This window comes from Amphiura filiformis, chromosome 3 (genome assembly GCF_039555335.1).
Source record: "Amphiura filiformis chromosome 3, Afil_fr2py, whole genome shotgun sequence".
Taxonomy (NCBI): domain Eukaryota; kingdom Metazoa; phylum Echinodermata; class Ophiuroidea; order Amphilepidida; family Amphiuridae; genus Amphiura; species Amphiura filiformis.
In genome coordinates this window covers 16462007-16482658 of record NC_092630.1, presented here as the reverse complement: position 1 = coordinate 16482658, position 20652 = coordinate 16462007, and the positions used below count along the sequence as shown (strand labels likewise).

Here is a 20652-nt window from a genome sequence, read left to right as displayed (position 1 = left end):
ATTTTGAATTTTTGAAATTTGCAATTTAATACACATTTTATGGCAAATCATTAAAAATTGATATTTTTGATATTTAACAGTACTTGAAGTAAACTTTATAAATCTGATGATTTATACTTAAAGTGTATGTAGTTGGGTTGAAAAGCCGACGATCAATTGAAAATTTTGACCTTTTCAGTTATTGAAGATATGGATTTTTTTCCCAAAACACCAAAAAAAATTAGGTCTTTTTGGGAAAAAATCCATATCTTCAATATGAAAGGTCAAAATTTTCAATTGACCGTCGACTTTTCCTCCTGCTACATACACTTTAAAATATATCATTAGATTTATATAATTTACTTCGAGGACTGTTATATATCAAAAATTGAAAAATATCAAATTTTATAATTTGTCATAAAATTTGTATTATATTGTGATTTTCAAAAAATGAAAATTATTTGATATCAGAAAGACATGCTTCGTATTCAGAATGCAATTCGATAGGTCTGAGGTGCTCTCATGTGCCACAAAAAATACTATCGAAACGCAATAAACGCTCATTTTAGATCCCTTAAATGAACGAAAACGGTTTGGGTCATTTGTTGGGCTCTTTTTTTGAGACACCTTGAATATTAAATCACATAATATTACACATACAATTATACACTCCATCAATGTATACTTGATAAAAAAAGAAATCACACAGTGAAGTAGTGACATATGTGAGTCATGAACTATTTCCCTATGAAAGAAATACAAAGTATACATTGGTCTATTTACACAACAACACTGGGTTACTCCATTTTAAATCTATGTACCACTGAGTGAGATTTAAGAAAGTCTTCTGCAGAGTACATTTTTCAAATGGAATTAGCTATGGTTAATTATTTTGAAATCCATACTCCACTTGTATGACTTTTACCTTTATCTTCCCCAACTGAAGTACATTTCAAATGGACGTTACCCAACTGTCTATTCTATCTATTTGGAACCCATACTTCATCTACATGTATGGACTAAATCTTCCACAGAGTGATAATTTAATAGCCCATTGAACTTTGAATACCAATTATGAATCAATAAACACACAAAAATAATATACATGACCAACTTCTTAATATTGGTCATAAGTGTTGCATTTTGACATTTTTTAAGTTCACAATGCACTCAATTACTTTTATGTGCACTGTGGCAGAGTTGACAAAATAAAAATCATATTTATTCCACAAATAAAATGGCCGATGATCAACTTACTGTTAATGACATGATGCTATTAATCCCACCATGAAGCATCATTACATGCTTTTGTTTAAGTTTCTTTCTCTCTTGAAAAAAAGTGTTCCACATTTGTGGCCCATCATATTGAAACTAGGCAGTTATCTCCAAATATGAACATTCAGATTTCTTAACTAAGTTACAAAATTGCCTTTGTACTTTAAAGCGACCCTCCTCAAATTTGATGGATGTAAAATTAGTGATTTTATAAGATATTTTCATGCATATTTTCTTTAATAGTAATAGCTTTGAAATAAGACTAAATGTGATTAGTTACTGTTACATGTACCCTGTGTCAACAAGCATGGTTCTTGGTCACAGGTCCCATAGTCGGGTGGGGGTGCATCAAATTCACCAAAATGGTTCACTTTGATTTGTGGACATTTGCTAATTATATGCCTTAAAAGTAACACATTTTAGAGAAAATATCACATGGTCTACTTTCGAATGTGAGAAAAAATTTGCAGTTACAAATACAATATTGCAAATAGCTATTAATGTGTTATTTCGACCTCGTTCAGTTAACCTGTGTATTAAAACCACTTTTCATATTTGGTCATATATTATACTATACACAATAAATGTCAAAATCGACTATTTACAAACAAATATTTACTGCATAGAAAATCAGTATAAAACATTTCAATCTCTCTTGTGTTGTTTTTGATTCACAGATTCACCTAGGGCTGTCACTTGTATGGTAGTTTCACACAGCATTCTCATCTATCAGGACACAGTTCGTTAACCCATATTTGTTTGTACACTCATAGAATGACCTTTGATGTGTTGGGTATGAAATTTCCATGGACTAAAGAGATACAAACTAACCACGAACAGTCAAAGTCCCACAATCACCCAATAATGAGGGCTGATCATTCCATGTAATGCAACAGACAAAATGCTACACACATACCGCATATTTTTTCAGTCAATTGCGTAAACGCTCGCAAAGACACGCAAAAATGCTCTATCGCATATACGCAAAGGCACACAATGCTGGTGTGATTGTTAGACATGCATGATCGAACCTCATGAATATGCGAGAATTCACAGCATACAAAGCACATGGACTGTTGGTGAATAGTCTGTATTAGTCTATGGAAATTTCATGCTCCCCCAAATTAAGGTCAACTTTGAGCTCTGATTAGTACATGGAGCTCAATGAACTATGCATTTGAAATGAGAGTGTTTGCTAAATGTGCTCAATTTGTACACATGTGCACACACACCAACAACAAATATACGTAACTACCCACAATTTAACCAATTTAAATTGATGAGGTTAATTGCACAAATTAATCAATCACTTCCTATAGGATGTTGTTAAGTTGCAACCAGAGTTGCCAGGATTGCAACACGACACACACTGAAATTGACAAAAAAAGTACTGGCCGCTATTCTCTTTGTCAGCAGAAGATTAAAAAAAAAAATCAGCAAGTCTGGCAACCCTTAGTTGGACATCTAAAAGTCCAGTGCACTCCGACACAACAAGGACTGTTAGTAGGAAAAATCAAATCTTACTTTCTTACAAAAGTAATAAATAAATAAACACTGATGCAACAGTTTTCATCATTGTGGATGTGCCATCATCAGAGTGATGATACAACTTCTTTCCAGTAGTTTGAGTACCAGTAGAGGGTGCAATAACTTCCACATGTGGGTTGTAGATCAGTAGATGTGACCAAGAATATAATGATGGTTATAATCTAAATCTCCCAAGATGGTTAAAACTGTCAGGTCTGTGTTATTATATTGGTTTTGTCAAAAAGAAATTCAGATTTTACATTTACGGAATATATTTTGGCAGAGAGCAGCCTGCATATCGACTGTATACTGTGCCATAACTCTAACAAACCTTTGACTTAATCCGATAATCTGCATGAAGATGCAGAAATTTTAACAACTCCTTAACTGAAAGTAAACACAAAACATTTCTTCACTTATATTCTGTGGAATTGTTCACTTCTGCCATTGCAATAATGACAATACATAGTTATTACTTTATTTTAAAATAAATCGCAATTCAGCATGGTTTAAATTCATGCATGTTGCTATCGACTAAAAATGTTGAGTAAACTAACATTTTTAGCGTCATAAGAGTTGTGAATTACTACATTGTTCAATGTTTAATAGTAACTTTTTGTTGCATGTAGAATAGTACTATGTGACAGCCCATATACCTTATGGTGAGTACGCCGGAGGGGGAGGCAAATTAGGCATGGGGGTGGCTCTCGACACCGGCGGACCCCCCACCCCAGCCTCCAGTAACTCATCCCAGTCTTCCACTAACCGCTCCCTTGGAATGGATTCCTCATACGATGAATACGGTCGTAGGAGATTTGTGGCCGATATGATGACGGACAGCGCCCCCGCTGCTACTATGAGGTAGAATCCTACTTGAAAGAAACAACTACTTTGCTAAAGTCTGCTTGGATTTCTTTTCTGAGAACTGCCTCCATTAACATGGCCGACCAATAACAAAAACCATTGATGGTTACACACAGTAAAACTGCAAAACAAAAACAAAAAAAACAAAAAAATATAAGAATTGGAATTGTTAAAAATATGTTTTTAAATTTGTGGGCATACTGCAAGACTAACGTAAGTTCAGTAAAATGTAAGTAGCTGCCTTATGTAAAACACTTGTTGTTTGCAGCCCAACCTCCTCATTGCCTCATTTCAAATATTTAGTTTTAGTTTTGGTTTTGGTCACATGGTTTCCTATTGTCCTGCCTAACCACTTGAATAACAAGATATCGAACTCTTTGTTTCTACCTTTTGTTTAAAACTAAACATTTGTGACAGGTAGTTTCGGTTTTGGTTTCAGTTTCTTATAAGTGGTGTGACGAATAAAATTACAGGATTTTCGAGTTACCTGATCTAAGTATACAAAAGAAATGTTTAAATTTCGCAGTGCAATATTCACGAGCAGAGAAGTCGAACAAAGCAGTCTACATTTGAAAGCATTGATTTAGTTTGAAAGCATTGACTTGAGACTACTGAAATAGCCTAAGCTGATTTCACTGTGAAAATATATAGACCATCGAAATATTTCCACAGACATTACAGTAGACACTTGACAGATTATGACTTCAGTGATATAAACACTATTATACACAACTCTATTTATGTGCATGTCGCATGACGGAAGATCAATATCATAAAAAGCTGGTTTAAACTGACTTTTATTCAATTTATTTATTGGAGAAGAGAGAGAGAGAGAGAGAGATCGCCAGGGAAAGAGGGTGTGTGTGTGTGGGGGGGGGGGGGTAAGGGTAAGGGCGACAGAGGGGAGATAGCATTGGAAGTGGGAAGGGAAGGAGGGGAGAGGGGAGCTCAAGAGTGGAGTGGACGAATAGGGAAGAGTCGATATCGAGTGTAGGGAGGGGGGAGGGAGGAGGTTATATATTAGGGTGCATCATGCCCCCCTTTTGTCAACCAGATTTTATGTAGCCAGTCTTAAAATGTGCCAAATGATGAAATAATAAGATTCCCAAAATTTTAATTCATTCCGAGTTCGTCTTATGGGTCCTCCGTGGCCCGAAAGTTTGAACGAATAACCCATATGAACATTACGCAATAGGCATATGGCAGCTATTCACATAACATGCATTTTAATCATAGAAATTGGCTGCTCTAAGTACCCAAGTACTTGGGGTGTTATTCAACTATGTATATGATACAAGCAATCCAAAACTATTACATTTTAACATGAAGCAGCTTTTCCAAACCATAATTAATCATGTAAACAAATAGCTGCCATCAGCCCTCGAATTAACCCATGGCACCCATGGCATTTTGCCGTGGGTGCCCATCCCCACTGCCGTAATGCCCTTCAAAATATGTCCTTTACCCAAGGCAATCACTTGCTGTGCCCTCTAATGAAGTTGCCGTCGGTGCCCCAGCCCTGCCCCTTCATTATAAAATCTTCTATCTATGTTTGTGTGTGTTTTCTTCACTTTTGAGAAATTGCCTTGGTGTCCTTCTCAAATTTTCAACAGTTGCCATGATGCCCTCTAAACTGCCGTGCTGCCTTGCCTTTTCAGTGAAAATCCAAGGCAATTATCAACTTGCCCTAAAAAAGTTGCTGTGTCCCTTCAGATCCTTAATTCGAGGGCTGGCTGCCATATACATTTCTTGTATTTGACACTTAACACAGTGAAATTATGTGTATTTCTGGTGGAGAAAATGACTTTTTGAGTTATTTAAAAATGACTTTGGCTTACAATGTAATTGATGATTGGTCTTAGGCCTAATAATATGAAGTCAATGAGATAAAATAGTGCATGGACTTTCATTGTATCCCTGGGCACTATTAGCTGGCTTACCCCAGAACAGATTCATCAGACGCACAATTATTAGATGGTATGTCATGTAAATTGATACTTTGGAGATTGTTAAGTCAAAGGCAGAAATGAAGAGAGACTCCTTGAATTCATTCAGCTATGTAAGGCCTAAGATATTCTTGGGTGATCAGAAGGTGCTGACATTTAAGCAACCTGGTGCAATCCACAAGGCAAGGTGGATGGCAAAGATACTGGCCTCGATTAAGATCACCATGTTGAAAAATAACATCGCCAGGTGCCACAGGGAACAGTTACAACAAAGCATCAACTACCCAAGATATGTGACTTCTACAGTTCCTGGTGGATAAGCTGTCGTCAGACTGCTGATATGCACCCTGGAGGCCTGGAATGATCTTGATCTCTACAAGCGCCTATTAGCATACGATTCTGTGAATTCTTCAGTATCACAGAGTGCAATTAAGGGACTAAAACGCCTAAACTGAAGAATATGTTTCCTCTTGCCCTCTTCAGTAGAATTGTGCCAGACACAGAGAAACAAGCAATTGCGAATAAACTTTAGAGGTAAAACCAACAGAACAGGTTATAACTCCAAGTAACCGGTTTGGTGTGGGGTTTGGTAAATCAACCTTCCCAGACAACATCACACAGTCAACTTCACTCGCAGACTTGGTAGGACCAAACTCATGGTTCATGATGAGGATCTAGCGATACTGCAGATCGACCATCAATTTCTTGAAGAGAGTGAAGAACTGGGCTATGTGTGCTACTTATCAGGCTTCTAAAATCAACATCAGTGCCATCAATGCAATCAAAATTTAATTCAGATTTCCTAAGCACTGCAAAATCTGAGCGCCATTATCAAAATGTTCTTCAGGTTGAATAGGACAGAAAGAACAGGCCAAATCTGGGTAAACATAAACTTTTAATATGAAGACAAACATTGAACATGTTGAAGGAGAACTAATTGAAAATGTGACTTTCATCTCACTTGAACTGTGGGTAAGTTTTTAGCTAAAAGTATGCTTTGAAATATAGTTAAAATTCAGCTTTTATTTGTAAATGGCAGCACTATGCTAAATAAGTGTGTCAAAGCACATGGCAGCTATTCATTTTTGTGATATAAATGCCATATTCATATGAATTTTAACTTCAAGTTTAGTTGAAAACAAACCCCAATTACATATAATCCTGATCATGTATTTTAAGTACATGGCAGCCATTATATTAACCATTAAGCATTAGAAAATGTGTAGCTGCCATATGCCTATTGCGTAATGTTCATATGGGTTATTCGTTCAAACTTTCGGGCCACGGAGGACCCATAAGACGAACTCGGAATGAATTCAAATTTTGGGAATCTTATTATTTTATCATTTGGCACATTTTAAGACTAGCTACATAAAATCTGGTTGACAAAAGGGGGGCATGATGCACCCTATTATATATAGGTGGCGGAGGGAACATAGGTAAGAGGTATGGGTTGTGCTTTGCGGGGAATAATCTAATTCATAATCAAATCATCTACATCATCATGCATCGTTTATATTTCAGACAAATAAACAAAACACCCCCCCATCCCCTCAATATATGCACATGATTTCTACATGTAGGCCTCGTATATAGAACTCGGGTGTAATTATAAGGTGTCATGGAAGTGTGCCACCTACGGCAGAGAGCATCAACTGTCGCCCGCGTTGATAGATATCGATAATGAAAATGTTAGCACAATAGGCTATTATATACATATGGTTATAGGCCATTATACTTTTGATTATATATACCCTCTTGTGTCCTCCCAGCACAATAGTGTTATGATTGCAGACCAATTCATCTCCACTTTTTAATCCCTTGATTTTTGGTTTCTGAACAAAAGAGAAACCAAAACTAATGATTTGAAATGAGGGACTGTAAATTGTCGATGTACTGTGCATAACACCCTCATTGTAAATTGTTGATGTACTGTATTATTACTTCCTACTACTTCCTACTGGCAGTTAAGCCAACCCACGATATCATCTTTACATGCAGTTGGTGTTCTTCATACATGTGTTCTTGAACAAAAGTAAGTACATTTATTGAAATATTGCAAATGGCAGCTATTACATTCTACTGGACTTACAATGGTCTTACACTCTGCCCACGTAATGAATTCAACTGTTAACATCAACAACACAACCATTAACCAATGGTGCTTGGCAACAAATGTTGCCTCTTTATGATCAATTTGAAAGCAGCTGTTAGCCTGTATCGACATACTACATGTACCTTAACAAATCATGTATATCTATGTATGAAACATACATTAGTTTTTGGCAAAACAACTAAGACAATCTCCCCTAGTTTTTTACATTCTCCCCTAAAAATCCTCAAAAATGAAACAAACATGCTCCATCTAGTGAGATGAATCAATCAGAATTGCATTCGCATCTCCTTCTTTTTAGCTCAATAAACACTGTTTTGCCCAAAAATAGGGTTAAATTGCCCCAAAACAGGTTTAAATTGCAACATTTTGCATTGGGGCTAAAATAGTCTGGAATTGACATTCATTTTTTGTGCACTATTGTTGTTTTAATAAATATCAACTAAAAATCTATTTGTCCTTCATACATTTTTTAAGCTTCTGCAGTACATTTATTTGATCTCACAGGAACCAGTTGACTCAGAACCTTCTGTCTGTTTTTACAAAAAAATCAACTTTTTAATTATTGAAGTGTACTGCCCAGAGTAATGACAGCTTAAATAATTTTTTTGAAATAAGTACAGATAGTACCTACCTGTTGTGACATTGCCGATAGCATGTCTTCTAATGAGTTTGAGTAGTTCCTTCATGGGACCAAATATATCCAGGAAAAAGGCAAATAATGTGGCCACTATAGACATGAAGATGAACGAGATGACTGAACGCATGATTATGACTACTTTGTCGTTGATACATAGTTGATATTCTGTGGAAAGTAAACATGAGAAATTATGAAATATTGTACTAATATGCCTGATAAAATTTTGCTATTTAAATTTGTTTTACACTACAGGCTTTGCCATTTGAAATTTGCAGGGGAGCTTTTAATCGCTCTCCTCGAGTGCTGCAGGAGAGCATTAGGAGAGCAGTTTTACTGTACTGTATGTGGTTATTATTGTTACACCAAATGTAGGCGAGCAATAAAACGCTCTCCTCAGCTTTATTTGAGGAGAGTGATGGGGAGCAATCGCTCTAGCTCTCCTCAAACGGCAAAGCCTGCACTATTTAAAATATCAAGTGTTGGCCTGGGGTAAAGATTCTTGATTCTTGAGAAGTACATGTAATCTAGGCAATTCAGTAACAGGAGGTGCTGATGGTCACACCCTACCATGTTGATTTGTACCACAGGGATGTCAACAAAATCTGTAGGGTACATGAACAATTGGTTGAAACTTTATTTTGATGTTCAACAAATTGAAGTTCACCTTTCACTGCTACATGTACATTAGGGTGATTCACAAAAAATGAAATTGGTATTTTTCAACGGGACACCCCCTCATTTTGTTCATTTTGGTAATAAAATCATACCTGCAAAATATGAAAAAAATTCATAACAGTTTAGGGGGTGCTAACGGTCAATGAACTTTTGTACACAAAGTCAATGGGATTTATGAGCCATTTTCTTTACAACACAAAAAAGCCATGTTAATTTTCCCTGATTGTGCCAAAAATATTTGATCATAGTGTGAGTAATGTCCTTAAAATAAATGCTAAAGAAAATTGTAAAATGTTAACCCGCTTTCCAGAAAATTGCATTTTTGTGAAAACTGTTACATTTGGGGCAAGGCAGTTGCTGGAACAGCCAAAATATTATGGTACTTGGCTAATATAAAGTTGTGTTTATGGGGCTCTTGTGTAATCCAGTAGTAAATGTGTCTTAGCCAATCTAGCTCTTGTCACAAGTACCTTGCACAAGGTGTAGTTTTGAACTGGCCACTATCCAATGTTGTGACCCCAATTTATATACATTTCTTTTCAACCATGGTGAATCTAATCCTTCCTGTGGTCATTCAATTCAAACAATACAAATCTTCATCAGGTATGGCCATAATGACCACCCCTGATACAGATGTATGGATTTTGATAGTTACTATTACATAAGATTTCAAAAGCTGGTATTACCATTGGGGTAAACTAATATGTGAAGAATTTTAATCTTTTTTTTTATCAACAGTTCAGTTCAATAAGGTATAAATTTGGGGTGCCTGGTGGGATTCCAGGGGATATCCCAGGGTATTCTTTTCTTGAGCTACACTCCCTCTGTCACTTTTGAAACATTTTTTATTATTACAGTCAACTATGAACTTTAACTTGGTAAAAACCCATGTTTTCACAAAGTTAGGTATATCATTGAACATTTACTTCAGTTTTGCAAGCCTGGTAGACTTTTTAGGCCCTGAAATAAGCGTTTGAAATTTTTGACAAAAAATCCCATTGACTTTGTGTACAAAAGTTCATTGACCGGTAGCACCCCCTAAACTTTTTTGAATTTTTTTCATATTTTGCAGGTATAATTTTATTACCAAAATTAACAAAATGAGGGGGTGTCCCGTTGAAAAATACCAATTTAATTTTTGTGAATCACCCTAATGTACATATGTACTGTAGCACACAAAAGCTCAACACAATTGAATTATGTAGCAACTTTTATGGGCAGTTGCTCTTGTTCTTCAGAAGAAAACCTTCACATTTATTTCAAAATGACCAATACTCTAAGACAGCAACTTGTACACCCCAAACCCTAATTCCCAAATATCTCCAGCTATCTATTCTATACCGTGTGGATCTTACAATCCAATAAAACTGGCAGAACTTTGAAGAAGAGACACTGATTCTGGCAACACATAAAAATCAGCAGTTGCTGAGCATGTGTGGCAAAACCACATGACACTGACTGGGACAATACTAAGATTTTGGACATGAGCACCAAGTGGTCTGAAAGAAAGCTTGGCATATCCATTTGGGGTCTCCCCGTCAGTCCGAAACACCGTCAGTCCGAACCACAGTCAATCCGAACCTCCCCGTCAGTCCGAAACACCATCAGTCCCAACCAAAGTCAATTTTAGTAATGTAAAAATTTGGACTGACTATGGTTCGGAATGGCAGTGTTTCGGTCTGATGGGCGTATCCATCTATTCTACTCCAGACAATTTCAATAGGGACAAAGGCATGGACATTCTTCCTGAATGGCATAGATTATTCAAAAGGACCTCTGACCAAGTTAATTTCTGTTGTCCTCCACACAGGAAGCTCCCTTACAGACTCATTGACACTTCCTGTCTATCATATCTAGACATCCCCCTCTTGACACTTCCTGTCAACCGCATTGACATGTCCTACTGACAGTTTCCTATGTGCTTCATCATGATTATTTAGTTGCTCTGAAGATGACACTGACTCAGAGTTCCGAAAGCTCAGCCCTCTGAAAAGGACTTCTCTAGGGAAAGATTAAATCCTACTCTCGTTTACCGACCTGGAGTACCAAGTCATTTCAAAATGTAGTTGCTCTTTTTGTTCACTAAATTTGAACCTATATCATACCAAAAATGTCAACATCATCGACATTGGAATTAACCTCATTCTAAGATGTCAGAAAAATTCTCAAGATATCAGAAAAAGATCTCAAAAACCAAAGACTTTTTTTTACCAAAGAGTTAAGTCAGGCAAGTGTTACATGTAGATGCTGTTGTGCCAGTATGCCATTGTGGGGTCAATTTCAAAGTACCCGCCCTCCTGGTATGTAGAAATTAAAGATCAGCCGGGCTGGTAATGTTTGTAGTTAAACTGGTGCTTTCCCAAAAACATAAAAAATAAATATATATATGCAAATTCAATATAAAAGTGATAACCCTTACCAGGATCCTTTTCAATTCCCATCGTTAAGAATTGATACACTCCAATGTATGTTTTGTTGCACTTTCCACCATGTAACTTGAACCAATGCTTCACAGCTAGTGCTGCTATGAGTAAAGCTATAACCACCACACCTAAAATAGCTGCCACAAGGTTTCTCTCTGTCTGCTTGGGGTAAACATGTCGTCTCCGCCTGCGATGACGGTGATGGTGACCTGAGCGATGTCGACGGGAGCTGCTTGATCTACTTGAAGGCATCTGAAGGAACAATTTGGTTAATTTATGTTATTGGTGCAGGAGTAGGCTTGTAAACACGTTTCTTGAAAATCCTATACTTTGGGGCATGAAACACTTTTAACTTGAATGATATAGGAGAAAACATAGAACTGAGTGATGTCCAGATTTTACGAGGAAGGTGAAAAACAAAGTGAGAAAGCTTGCATTGCACACACTGTTAAAAAATATCAGAATCAGAACCTAGTTGTAGTAACTACAAAATTCGAACGTTTGAGGATTTGTTCTCAAGTTGTAGATACTTCTGTAGGGTCAGGCTGCGACAAATTGCCTGTCCGATAGCCCGGGGCAATCACATTTTTGTCGGGCAATTAAAACTCTGAAGAGCTGTGCCCGATCGGGCAAGTCTAAATTTAAACCAATTAAAGCTTGATGATTTAAAATGGAGTATTTCTGTCCAACTTGGCGTGTTCACAGAAGTAAAAAAACATCAAAACAAAGTAGAAAACTTGAAATGGAACTCAAATTTCGCTAGGCATTCGTATCCCACACCAGACTTGCAGACATATACATGTATATATGCTAATGAACATCATGCCGTTACGTGACGTATTAGAAGTTTGGCCAATTATAGAACCTGTTTCGTGCAAATATCATGACATCAATGACGTCAGCTGGCCATGTATTTGCATATGATTGAGATTGAGATGTACTAGTGGTTGGCGAAATACGTAAATCGCCGTGACTTTACTGACAAAATTTCACATAAAATACACATTATTTTCCACATGTAAGAAACAAACAGTGAAATAATTGAATGAAATGTTCATTTTTATGCATTTCATGAATACTCATTTATTTATCAACTTAACTGAGAAAAGTATTGGATTTCCGTAAGAATGAAACTGCCAAATTCGGCACACTTACGGTACTATGCACTGCACTGCATGATGAGTACGGTATGTGACTTTGTCGACAATTGTTGCCGGGAATATGGATAATTTCGGGCAATTTCGGGCAACCAATTTTTGGATATTGCCTGCCCGATCGGGCAAGCTAAAAAATAAAATTTGTCGCGGCCTGTGTAGGGTGCCTCCAGGGTTTTATTTTGGCAAGTTTGCATTAGTATATCTAGTAAAATACTCACTTTAGAAACCTGTATCACTGATGTATGTCATCTCTGATTGCTCAACTTATTCTACGCATCAGCTTTTGTCCAAAGAAATATTAAAAAAGATGATTTTTGAGTAATTTTTATGAGCAGTGAAAAGTCCATTCCACAACTGACTATGTACATGTGAATATGGTGATGAATGCACGCTAAATCGCAGCGACACATACACGTAGCTGCTTGGAACTCATGGTCGGAGCTGTGAGTTCCAATTATTGGAACTAGCCAGAACCACTAATTTCAATTAGAGTGCAGGCTCGGGGCACACTCTTTCTTGTGAACGTGAGGGATTGGGGAACAGGCTAAGGAGGTATAACCCCTAAATAATGTTGTTTTTTTGCTTGTTTCATGATATAAAAATATCATTTGTTTAAAATGGGTTGTAGCTACCCCAGCCAGCATAGCTACATCCCTGCATGTTGCAATAAGCCTACATGTACCAACGTTTTGATTTGTAATTGACCAATTAGATTACTGCGTCTGTTGTTATGCTTGTCAGATTGATTGAATCAGCAAATCAGAACCCCACTTCTGTGTTTACGCTGTGTATGCTCTCAAAATGTAAATAATTGTTGTTCTTCTCTGGCAGGATAGGGCTTAGTCGAGACCACCCGAGCTACATGAATAAAGGACTAAATTTTTACTTAAATTACCGTACATCAAAGTTTTGCATCATGGTTAAAAAGTTGCCAAACACTTTGCAGTCAAGGTTTACATGTAGTGGATTGGAAGGAGGGCAGGGCTTCGATAAATGAGGGAAATTATGGGGTAAAAAACAAGATCAAAACAACTTTTTGAAAACAACTGAAAATGGCAATTTTTCTATACAGTTTTCTGTCTCGAAAAATAATTTCAAAATAACTGCAACCAACATAGCTTTTATAATAAGCATCACTTCCGTCACATAAAAAGATGATCAGATGAGTGAAAAGTTGAAATATGGGAATTTTCTCAGAAAAAAAAACACAACATTTTTTGACACATTTGCCATCTTGAAATTTGAATAAATGCAGAATTGCGTCATGCAGTAAAAAGATGTCAAACGCACTTGAAAATGCATGATTCATCATGCGCTTGGCCTTGTGCAACTGCAATGCGAATGCTTCGGAGTTGTATCACCGTTTTTGCATCAAGCTCTTTTACGTCAAAATAAAAATAGCTATAAAATGTGAATTTTGGAACAAAAAAAGCTTGTTCAACAGCAGGGTTCGATTTACTTTGAAAAATGTGTGTAGCAATTTTTTAGCGAAAACCTTATTTAGGCGATGTTCTATATTTTAGCATACATGTATTATGTTTACATTGTAAAAATTGCTATACAAATGTGTATAGCAATGTCAGGTTCGTAGGAACTGGTAATTACAAGACGTCTCGACGGTCTCGTAATTCACAGACGGTCTGTGAATTACGAGACGTCTTGTAATTATACCAGTTCCTACGAACCTGATGTAAGCTGAAATTTGTGTAGCAGGTTGTCCAAAATGGGGACTGGGAGCATTTTGCTCCACGACACAAGTTAAGGGGTACTACACCCCTGTGGTATATTTAGTGGCTGTTTTGCATTTTTCTCAAAAATAATAACACACTGGTAACAAAAGTTATGTATATTATTGGGGCAAGGAATTCAATTACTACACTGAAATTTCAGTGACTCAAGACAAGAGGTTCAGTATATACGATAGGAAACGAGGTACACCGTACATCCCAGCGGTACCTTATTTCTTATCATAAATAACAAACCGCTTGTCTTGGGTCACTGAAATTCCAGTGTAGTAATTGGATTCCTTGCCCCTATAATATATAACTTTTGTTACCACTGTGTTACTGGTTTTTGAGAAAAATGCAAAAATAGACACAAATTTATCGAGGGGTGTAGTACCCCCTTAAATCGAACCCTGTTCAACAGAATAAAAAGTATGTTTGTATAGCTGAAAACAAGTTTAACCTTGTTTAGAAAGTTTCGATAAACTATCAGTTTTGACCTTACTCGGGTGGTCTAAAACTACAGTAAAATTAAAGGAAGTGTCCGGCAATCACAACATTAGGTCTTATATGTTAGAAAAATAATTATCAAGCACGAATCACGTGGTTTTATTTCAATCAAACTCACATTAACCATAAAAACGAATAAAAACAGCCGTCTCTCAACACGCGATATTCAAAATTCCAGCGCCGAAATGTTCTAGAGCAGTGATGTCATGGTTATTTGTGCTCATTTGTCGACAGGCTTCATTGAACTATGTGGACGTCACTGCTCTAGACAATTTCGGTGCGGAATTTTGAATATCGCGTGTTGAGAGATGGCTGTTTTATTCGTTTTATGATTAATATGAGTTTGTTTGAAATAAAACCATGTGATTCGTGCTTGATAATTATTTTTCTAACATATAAGGCTTAATGTTGTGATTACCGGACACTTCCTTTAAGTATTTCTTGGCCAAACTGGAACACTATACTAGTGGCTCCGCGATAAACACACACAAATAAAAGCGCGGTACAGAAGAAAGCATATACGCGACTTACATTGCGTGCACGCTTAGTACGCTGCATGGACGCAACATGCATGTTGCAGTTTGGCCAAGAAATACTTAATTTTACTGTAGTGTAAGTAAAACTCACGATCGCCCTAAAATTTTGCCGAAGTGTAATTTTAGCAACATTTTTGATGCAATCGCCTGTTGTGATCGGCTTTGTTTACTTCTGAATTTCCATTGCTTTACATGGTGTCATGCTTCAGCGAATCTGACTAGATTATGAATGCAATGGTCTCAGGTCTCTAGCCTAAAATGTGAAGCTATTCAGTGCAAATTCTTGGCTAGAGCATAGAGAGCAAGTTGACATTCACATTGTAAATTAATAAAAATCAATTTATTTTATCATAGAAATGTAAACAATAATAATTAGAATTTGCTTAAAAATGAAAAGTTGAATTTCAAATCCTGTCGACAACAAAGCGAAAAAAACAATAACAATATCAAAACAAAGCAATCATCATGATTTCCTGTTGTTTTGTAAACAAAAAACTTCCACTTCACTGAACTGAACAGAAGCTTACCTTGATTTCTCTAAAATTCTAAACTTGTCTCCTCCTTTTCATTTCCGTTACAATCGAACAGTATAATAGTACCTCTTCTACTGAATAAACATTAAAAAGGCGAACAAATGGGCATATTTATGGGCGAAACTAAGTAATAAACATGACTTCGAAATGTACGAAATCGCGAAATGACGTTCTCTATCAATCACGGAAGTAGTCGCCGGTCGCGGGGCAAAGGTCAATATTGGTAACCAATTTTATTTGTACTATTTTAGATGCACTGAACGAAGTGATGATGTATAGGGTGATCCGTTATGTGTATGTAAATTTTTTTAATTCTTTTATACACGCCTGAACTTGTTAAATCCTAGCTGGGGAGGGGTGCAAGCTTAGATGAACTTCCTTACATACAAGTTATGTGTCAAAGAAATGTTGAATTACTGATACAGAAATGCCACTTTTCCGGAAATCTGGGAAAATTTGAAAACTTCTCCGCAATTTTTTTTTTCCAAAGTTTTCGGCGACTTTGGAGTGACGCATGATGGACCTATTCTGATGTGATAGGATCATTCCAGAGGATGATTTAAGCACTTCCCAGCAAGTCTTGCGGTTAGCACAGCTGTGTGTGACACCACTGCCCGCCCGCTGCATACACACGTGCATGGTTAAATTTGAATTTGGACAGATCTATTTACAATAAAAACACCTTCAAAAAGTTGGTCGATTTCACATTTTATGTTATCTACAGAAGATGCGAATTATCCTTCATGCATACATCACTTTAGATCTGAAATCGACCAAGTAATAATGACACACGGGCAATTCTAAAACAACATCTTTTGCACAGAGTTCAATGGGATCGGAAAAGTAAAGTGGCAGTTGAAACTCTAGTGATAACACTTTTACAGTGCATGATGGGGCTTCCTTAAATCATCCTCTGGGATCATTCACAGTTAATTTGAAAAAAAAAAAATTGGAAAATTAAAAAAAAAAAAATTAGTTTGTTATCCTTAAACCCTAACTGAAGACAAGGTTTTTTGCTATCAGAAGGGAAGAAACGAAAAAGGAGAGAAGATGAAGATTTCAAGAAGTCACTTGGTACCCCCGGGATTCGAACCTCGGACCCCTTGCATGCCACGCAGAAGATCGCCAACCCGTAACCACAGAGGTTGCCCCGGGCAGCGATTCCCTGCATATATCACTTAGGATGATTGCGTCATCAAGTCACATGATGCATGCACGAGCCGTGGTTTTAATAGTGAGATCTGGTTCAGTTCCCGGGGTTCAGTTAAGAGTTAATTAATATGCAAACCACAAATGTGACCATCCTCCACAACTGAGCCCGGATGTCGCCAGTGCCACTATTGAGATATGCTCCATCCAGGCCTGTACGCAGGAACTTCTTTGGTGGTGCTAATTTTGAAATAGTGGACCTTTTTCCCAAGGGGGGGGGGTGATTTTGTGAAAAGTGGACTTTCTTTCCAAAATTTGGACATTTTTTGACAAAAAACCCGTTAAAAACCAGATTTTTTTTCTCGCTACGCTTGCAAATTCTGAAATTTTGGGACTTTTTGTACACTTTGGCAAATTTTTTTTGGGGGGGGGGGTGCGACGCCCCCCCCTAAATACGGGCCTGGCTCCATCAAACTTAACAATAAACAGTAGGAAACAAAGGATTTATTGACTGTTTTATTGATTTTCACTACTTAAATGTCAAGTACTATAGACATGATATACATCATTTTAAAGCTAATTTCAAGCAGAATATTTTGGTTGAATATCTCAAAAATGATGATTGGCGACTTCAGGGCTGAGTTGTGGAGGATGGTCACATTTGTGGTTTGCATATTAATTAACAAATTACAACACATTGTCTATGGAGCAGTGTAATACACATAATCATGCATAACTCATAAGCGCAAAATCGGAATCAACTGAAATTTTGGAAATAAGCTTTTTTCGTGGATATCTACTGAAAAATGTCATAAAAAGAGGATGCTAGGATCACGAAATCCTCCTTTAAATGGTCTAGATATATGATGTGAGCGTAGCGAGCAAGAAATTTGCTAATTAACGTTTCTTTAGAGCATCTTATTTAAAAGGTGCCCCATAAATGTGGGCCAAAAATTGCTTTCCCCCCTCTCAGCCTGCCAAAAATTGTTTGACTACCCCTTTCGGATTACCAAAAAATCTTTTCCCCCCCCAATTATTGCCCAGCCCATAATTATTGGGGTAAAATTTGACAAACTTGAAGTTCCTCAAAAGAGATTCACTGAGTCATGAGAATCCTGTGAACAACTATTATGATATTTAGTCATACTTTAGGAGCTTGCAGACCTATTTGCCAGGGACGTATGAAGTCATTAGAATTTCTATGGTAAATGACATAACTGGTTTGATATTTAAATAGATGGGCGGACCCCAACGGTCACGATTTGCTTCGGTGAACTCACTGATTCTTACTTTTTATGTAAGGGGTGGTGCAATAATTATGTGTACCCCCGGGGTGGTGAATTATAGGGGGGCAAAGAATTTTTGGCACGCCAAAAGGGGGGGGCAAGCAGTTTTTGGCAGGTCGAAAGGGGGGTCAAGCGATTTTTTTGGCAGGTCGAAAGGGGGGCAAGCAATTTTTGGCACAGATATTTTTGGCACCGTTTCTATATTACGCCCTAAAAAAGCGTAGGAAAACGTTAGGAACATGTTCAAATATGCAAAATTTCCTGCTCGCTTCGCTCGCATTATATGGTAAGACAATTTAAGGTTTTAAATTCGGGTTCCCAAAAATCTTGCATGTGTTGGGGGGGCAAAGATTTTTGGCACGCCAAAAGGTGGGGGGCAAAGGTTTTGGCACATCGAAGGGGGGGGCAAAGATTTTTGGCACGGCCAAAGGGGGGGGATGCAATTTTTGGCAGACCATTTTGAGAATTCACCACCCCGGGGGTACACATAATTATTGCACCACCCCTAAGTGGACGCCTTCAACTGTACAGGTTGAGTGAACATGAAAAGCCAGCTTCGTAGTAACCAAAAATGATGCGACAGGAAAAGGCCTTGGCTAAAGCACGGCTATAACGTGTGGACATTTGATCAGGATTGTTATTGCTCGGAATGTAATGGACAAACCCTAATTGACATGCACATGAAACTACATGTAGTTGACGAGTTCTTCATCATACCCAGTAGCGTAGCCAGTGGGGTGGCAAGGGGCAGAGTGCCCCTCTGACAAAAAATAAAAGTGAAAATCTGCGCGCTACACACGCATCATCCCAATAAAGCCTCTCTAAAAACAAAACCGGTATAATGTATTGTATGATGCAACTGCAATTTTTTTCGTCTGTGCCCCGGAAATTTTATTATGCCCCTCCTGACCAAGAAAGCTGCCTATGCCCCTGATCATACCCCAAGATAGACACATAGGTCCAATTTCTCAAAGCTTGGCTAGTGGTCAGGGGTTATAACATGGCTTTAAGCCTGATTGCTTAGGAAGCCTGACCACCAGCCATGCTTCGAGAAACCAGCCCATAAGGGGTGGTGCAATAATTATGTGTACCCCCGGGTGGTGAATTCTCAAAATGGTCTGCCAAAAATCGCTTGCCCCCCCCCCTCTGGCCGTGCCAAAAAATCTTTGCGGCCCCCTTTGACGGGCCAAAAAACCTTTGCCCTCCCCCTTTTGATGTGCCAAAAAATCTTTGCCCCCCTCCCTTACCAATGCAAGATTTTGGGGAACCTGAATTTACAACCTTAAATTGTCTTACCATATAATGCGAGCGCAGCGAGCAGGAAATTTTGCATATTTGAACGTGTTCCTAACGTTTTCCTACACCTTTTTAGGGCATTAAATATAGAAACGGTGCCCAAAATATCTGTGCCAAAAATCGCTTGCCCCCCCCCTTTTGACTTGCCAAAAATCGCTTGACCCCCCTTTCGCCCTGCCAAAAAATGCTCACCCCCCCCTTTGCCCTGCCAACAACCCTTTGCCCCCCCCATAATTCACCACCCGGGGTACACATAATTATTGCACCACCCCTAATGTACAAAGACCAAGAGGCTAGCTATTGTGCATGATTGCATTGCATGCTCAGTGTTTTATTTTACTAGATACACACAAACAATTCATATAATTTCTACAGCTGTTTTGTTTTTTAATTCTCTGAAAACTTCCTGTACATAGACACAATTTTGAAAAACAGACAATGATGTAAAAAGAGGTAATTTTGTTTCCAATAAATTCCATGAGGTAAAACGTTGAGACAAAACTTTTCCGATTTAAGCCTATACCTCACATAAAGAGTAATTTCATAAAAAATTGACACTTATACAAAAGTTACACGATCTGGTCCATGGGGGCCAAAGGCAGCACATTTGAAACTGAGATAAAGGTAACAATATGGAATAAAAAAACAATAAAATACATAAGAACATAAACATCAAAAAACTTCATAACTTTAAAACCAAGTATGCTAGACCTTTGGTGTTTTCAGTAAATGATAGCCTATTGTATATATATAATGTAATAATTACAGTAACTCAAATGCCTCCTTTGGCTCCCATGGACCAGATCATGTCACAATTATATGCCAGCATGCAGGCTCAAGTCTATACAAATAATATATAAATAAATATTATAATTCTGATAATACAATATCGAGATGCAATTATACTATTTTTATATTTATAATTTGGCACCAGATAGTCAATATCAGTGATATCACATATAAGTGTATAAAATATTATGAGATTTGTAGTAATAGCTTAAAAGTGAAGCAGAAGCATT

At 37.5% G+C, this 20652-nt stretch overlaps 1 protein-coding gene across 1 annotated transcript; it reads right to left on the bottom strand.

The window, feature by feature from the left end:
• Window positions 1–1562: 1562 nt before the first annotated feature.
• LOC140148119 (transmembrane protein 127-like) lies at window positions 1563–16112 on the bottom strand. The gene is given in 5 exon segments (XM_072169974.1): window positions 1563–3662; window positions 3665–3766; window positions 8339–8509; window positions 11439–11694; window positions 15897–16112. Coding segments are annotated over 4 exon segments (753 nt in total). The 5' UTR covers window positions 15897–16112; the 3' UTR covers window positions 1563–3438.
• Between the last annotated feature and the right edge of the window lie 4540 nt (window positions 16113–20652).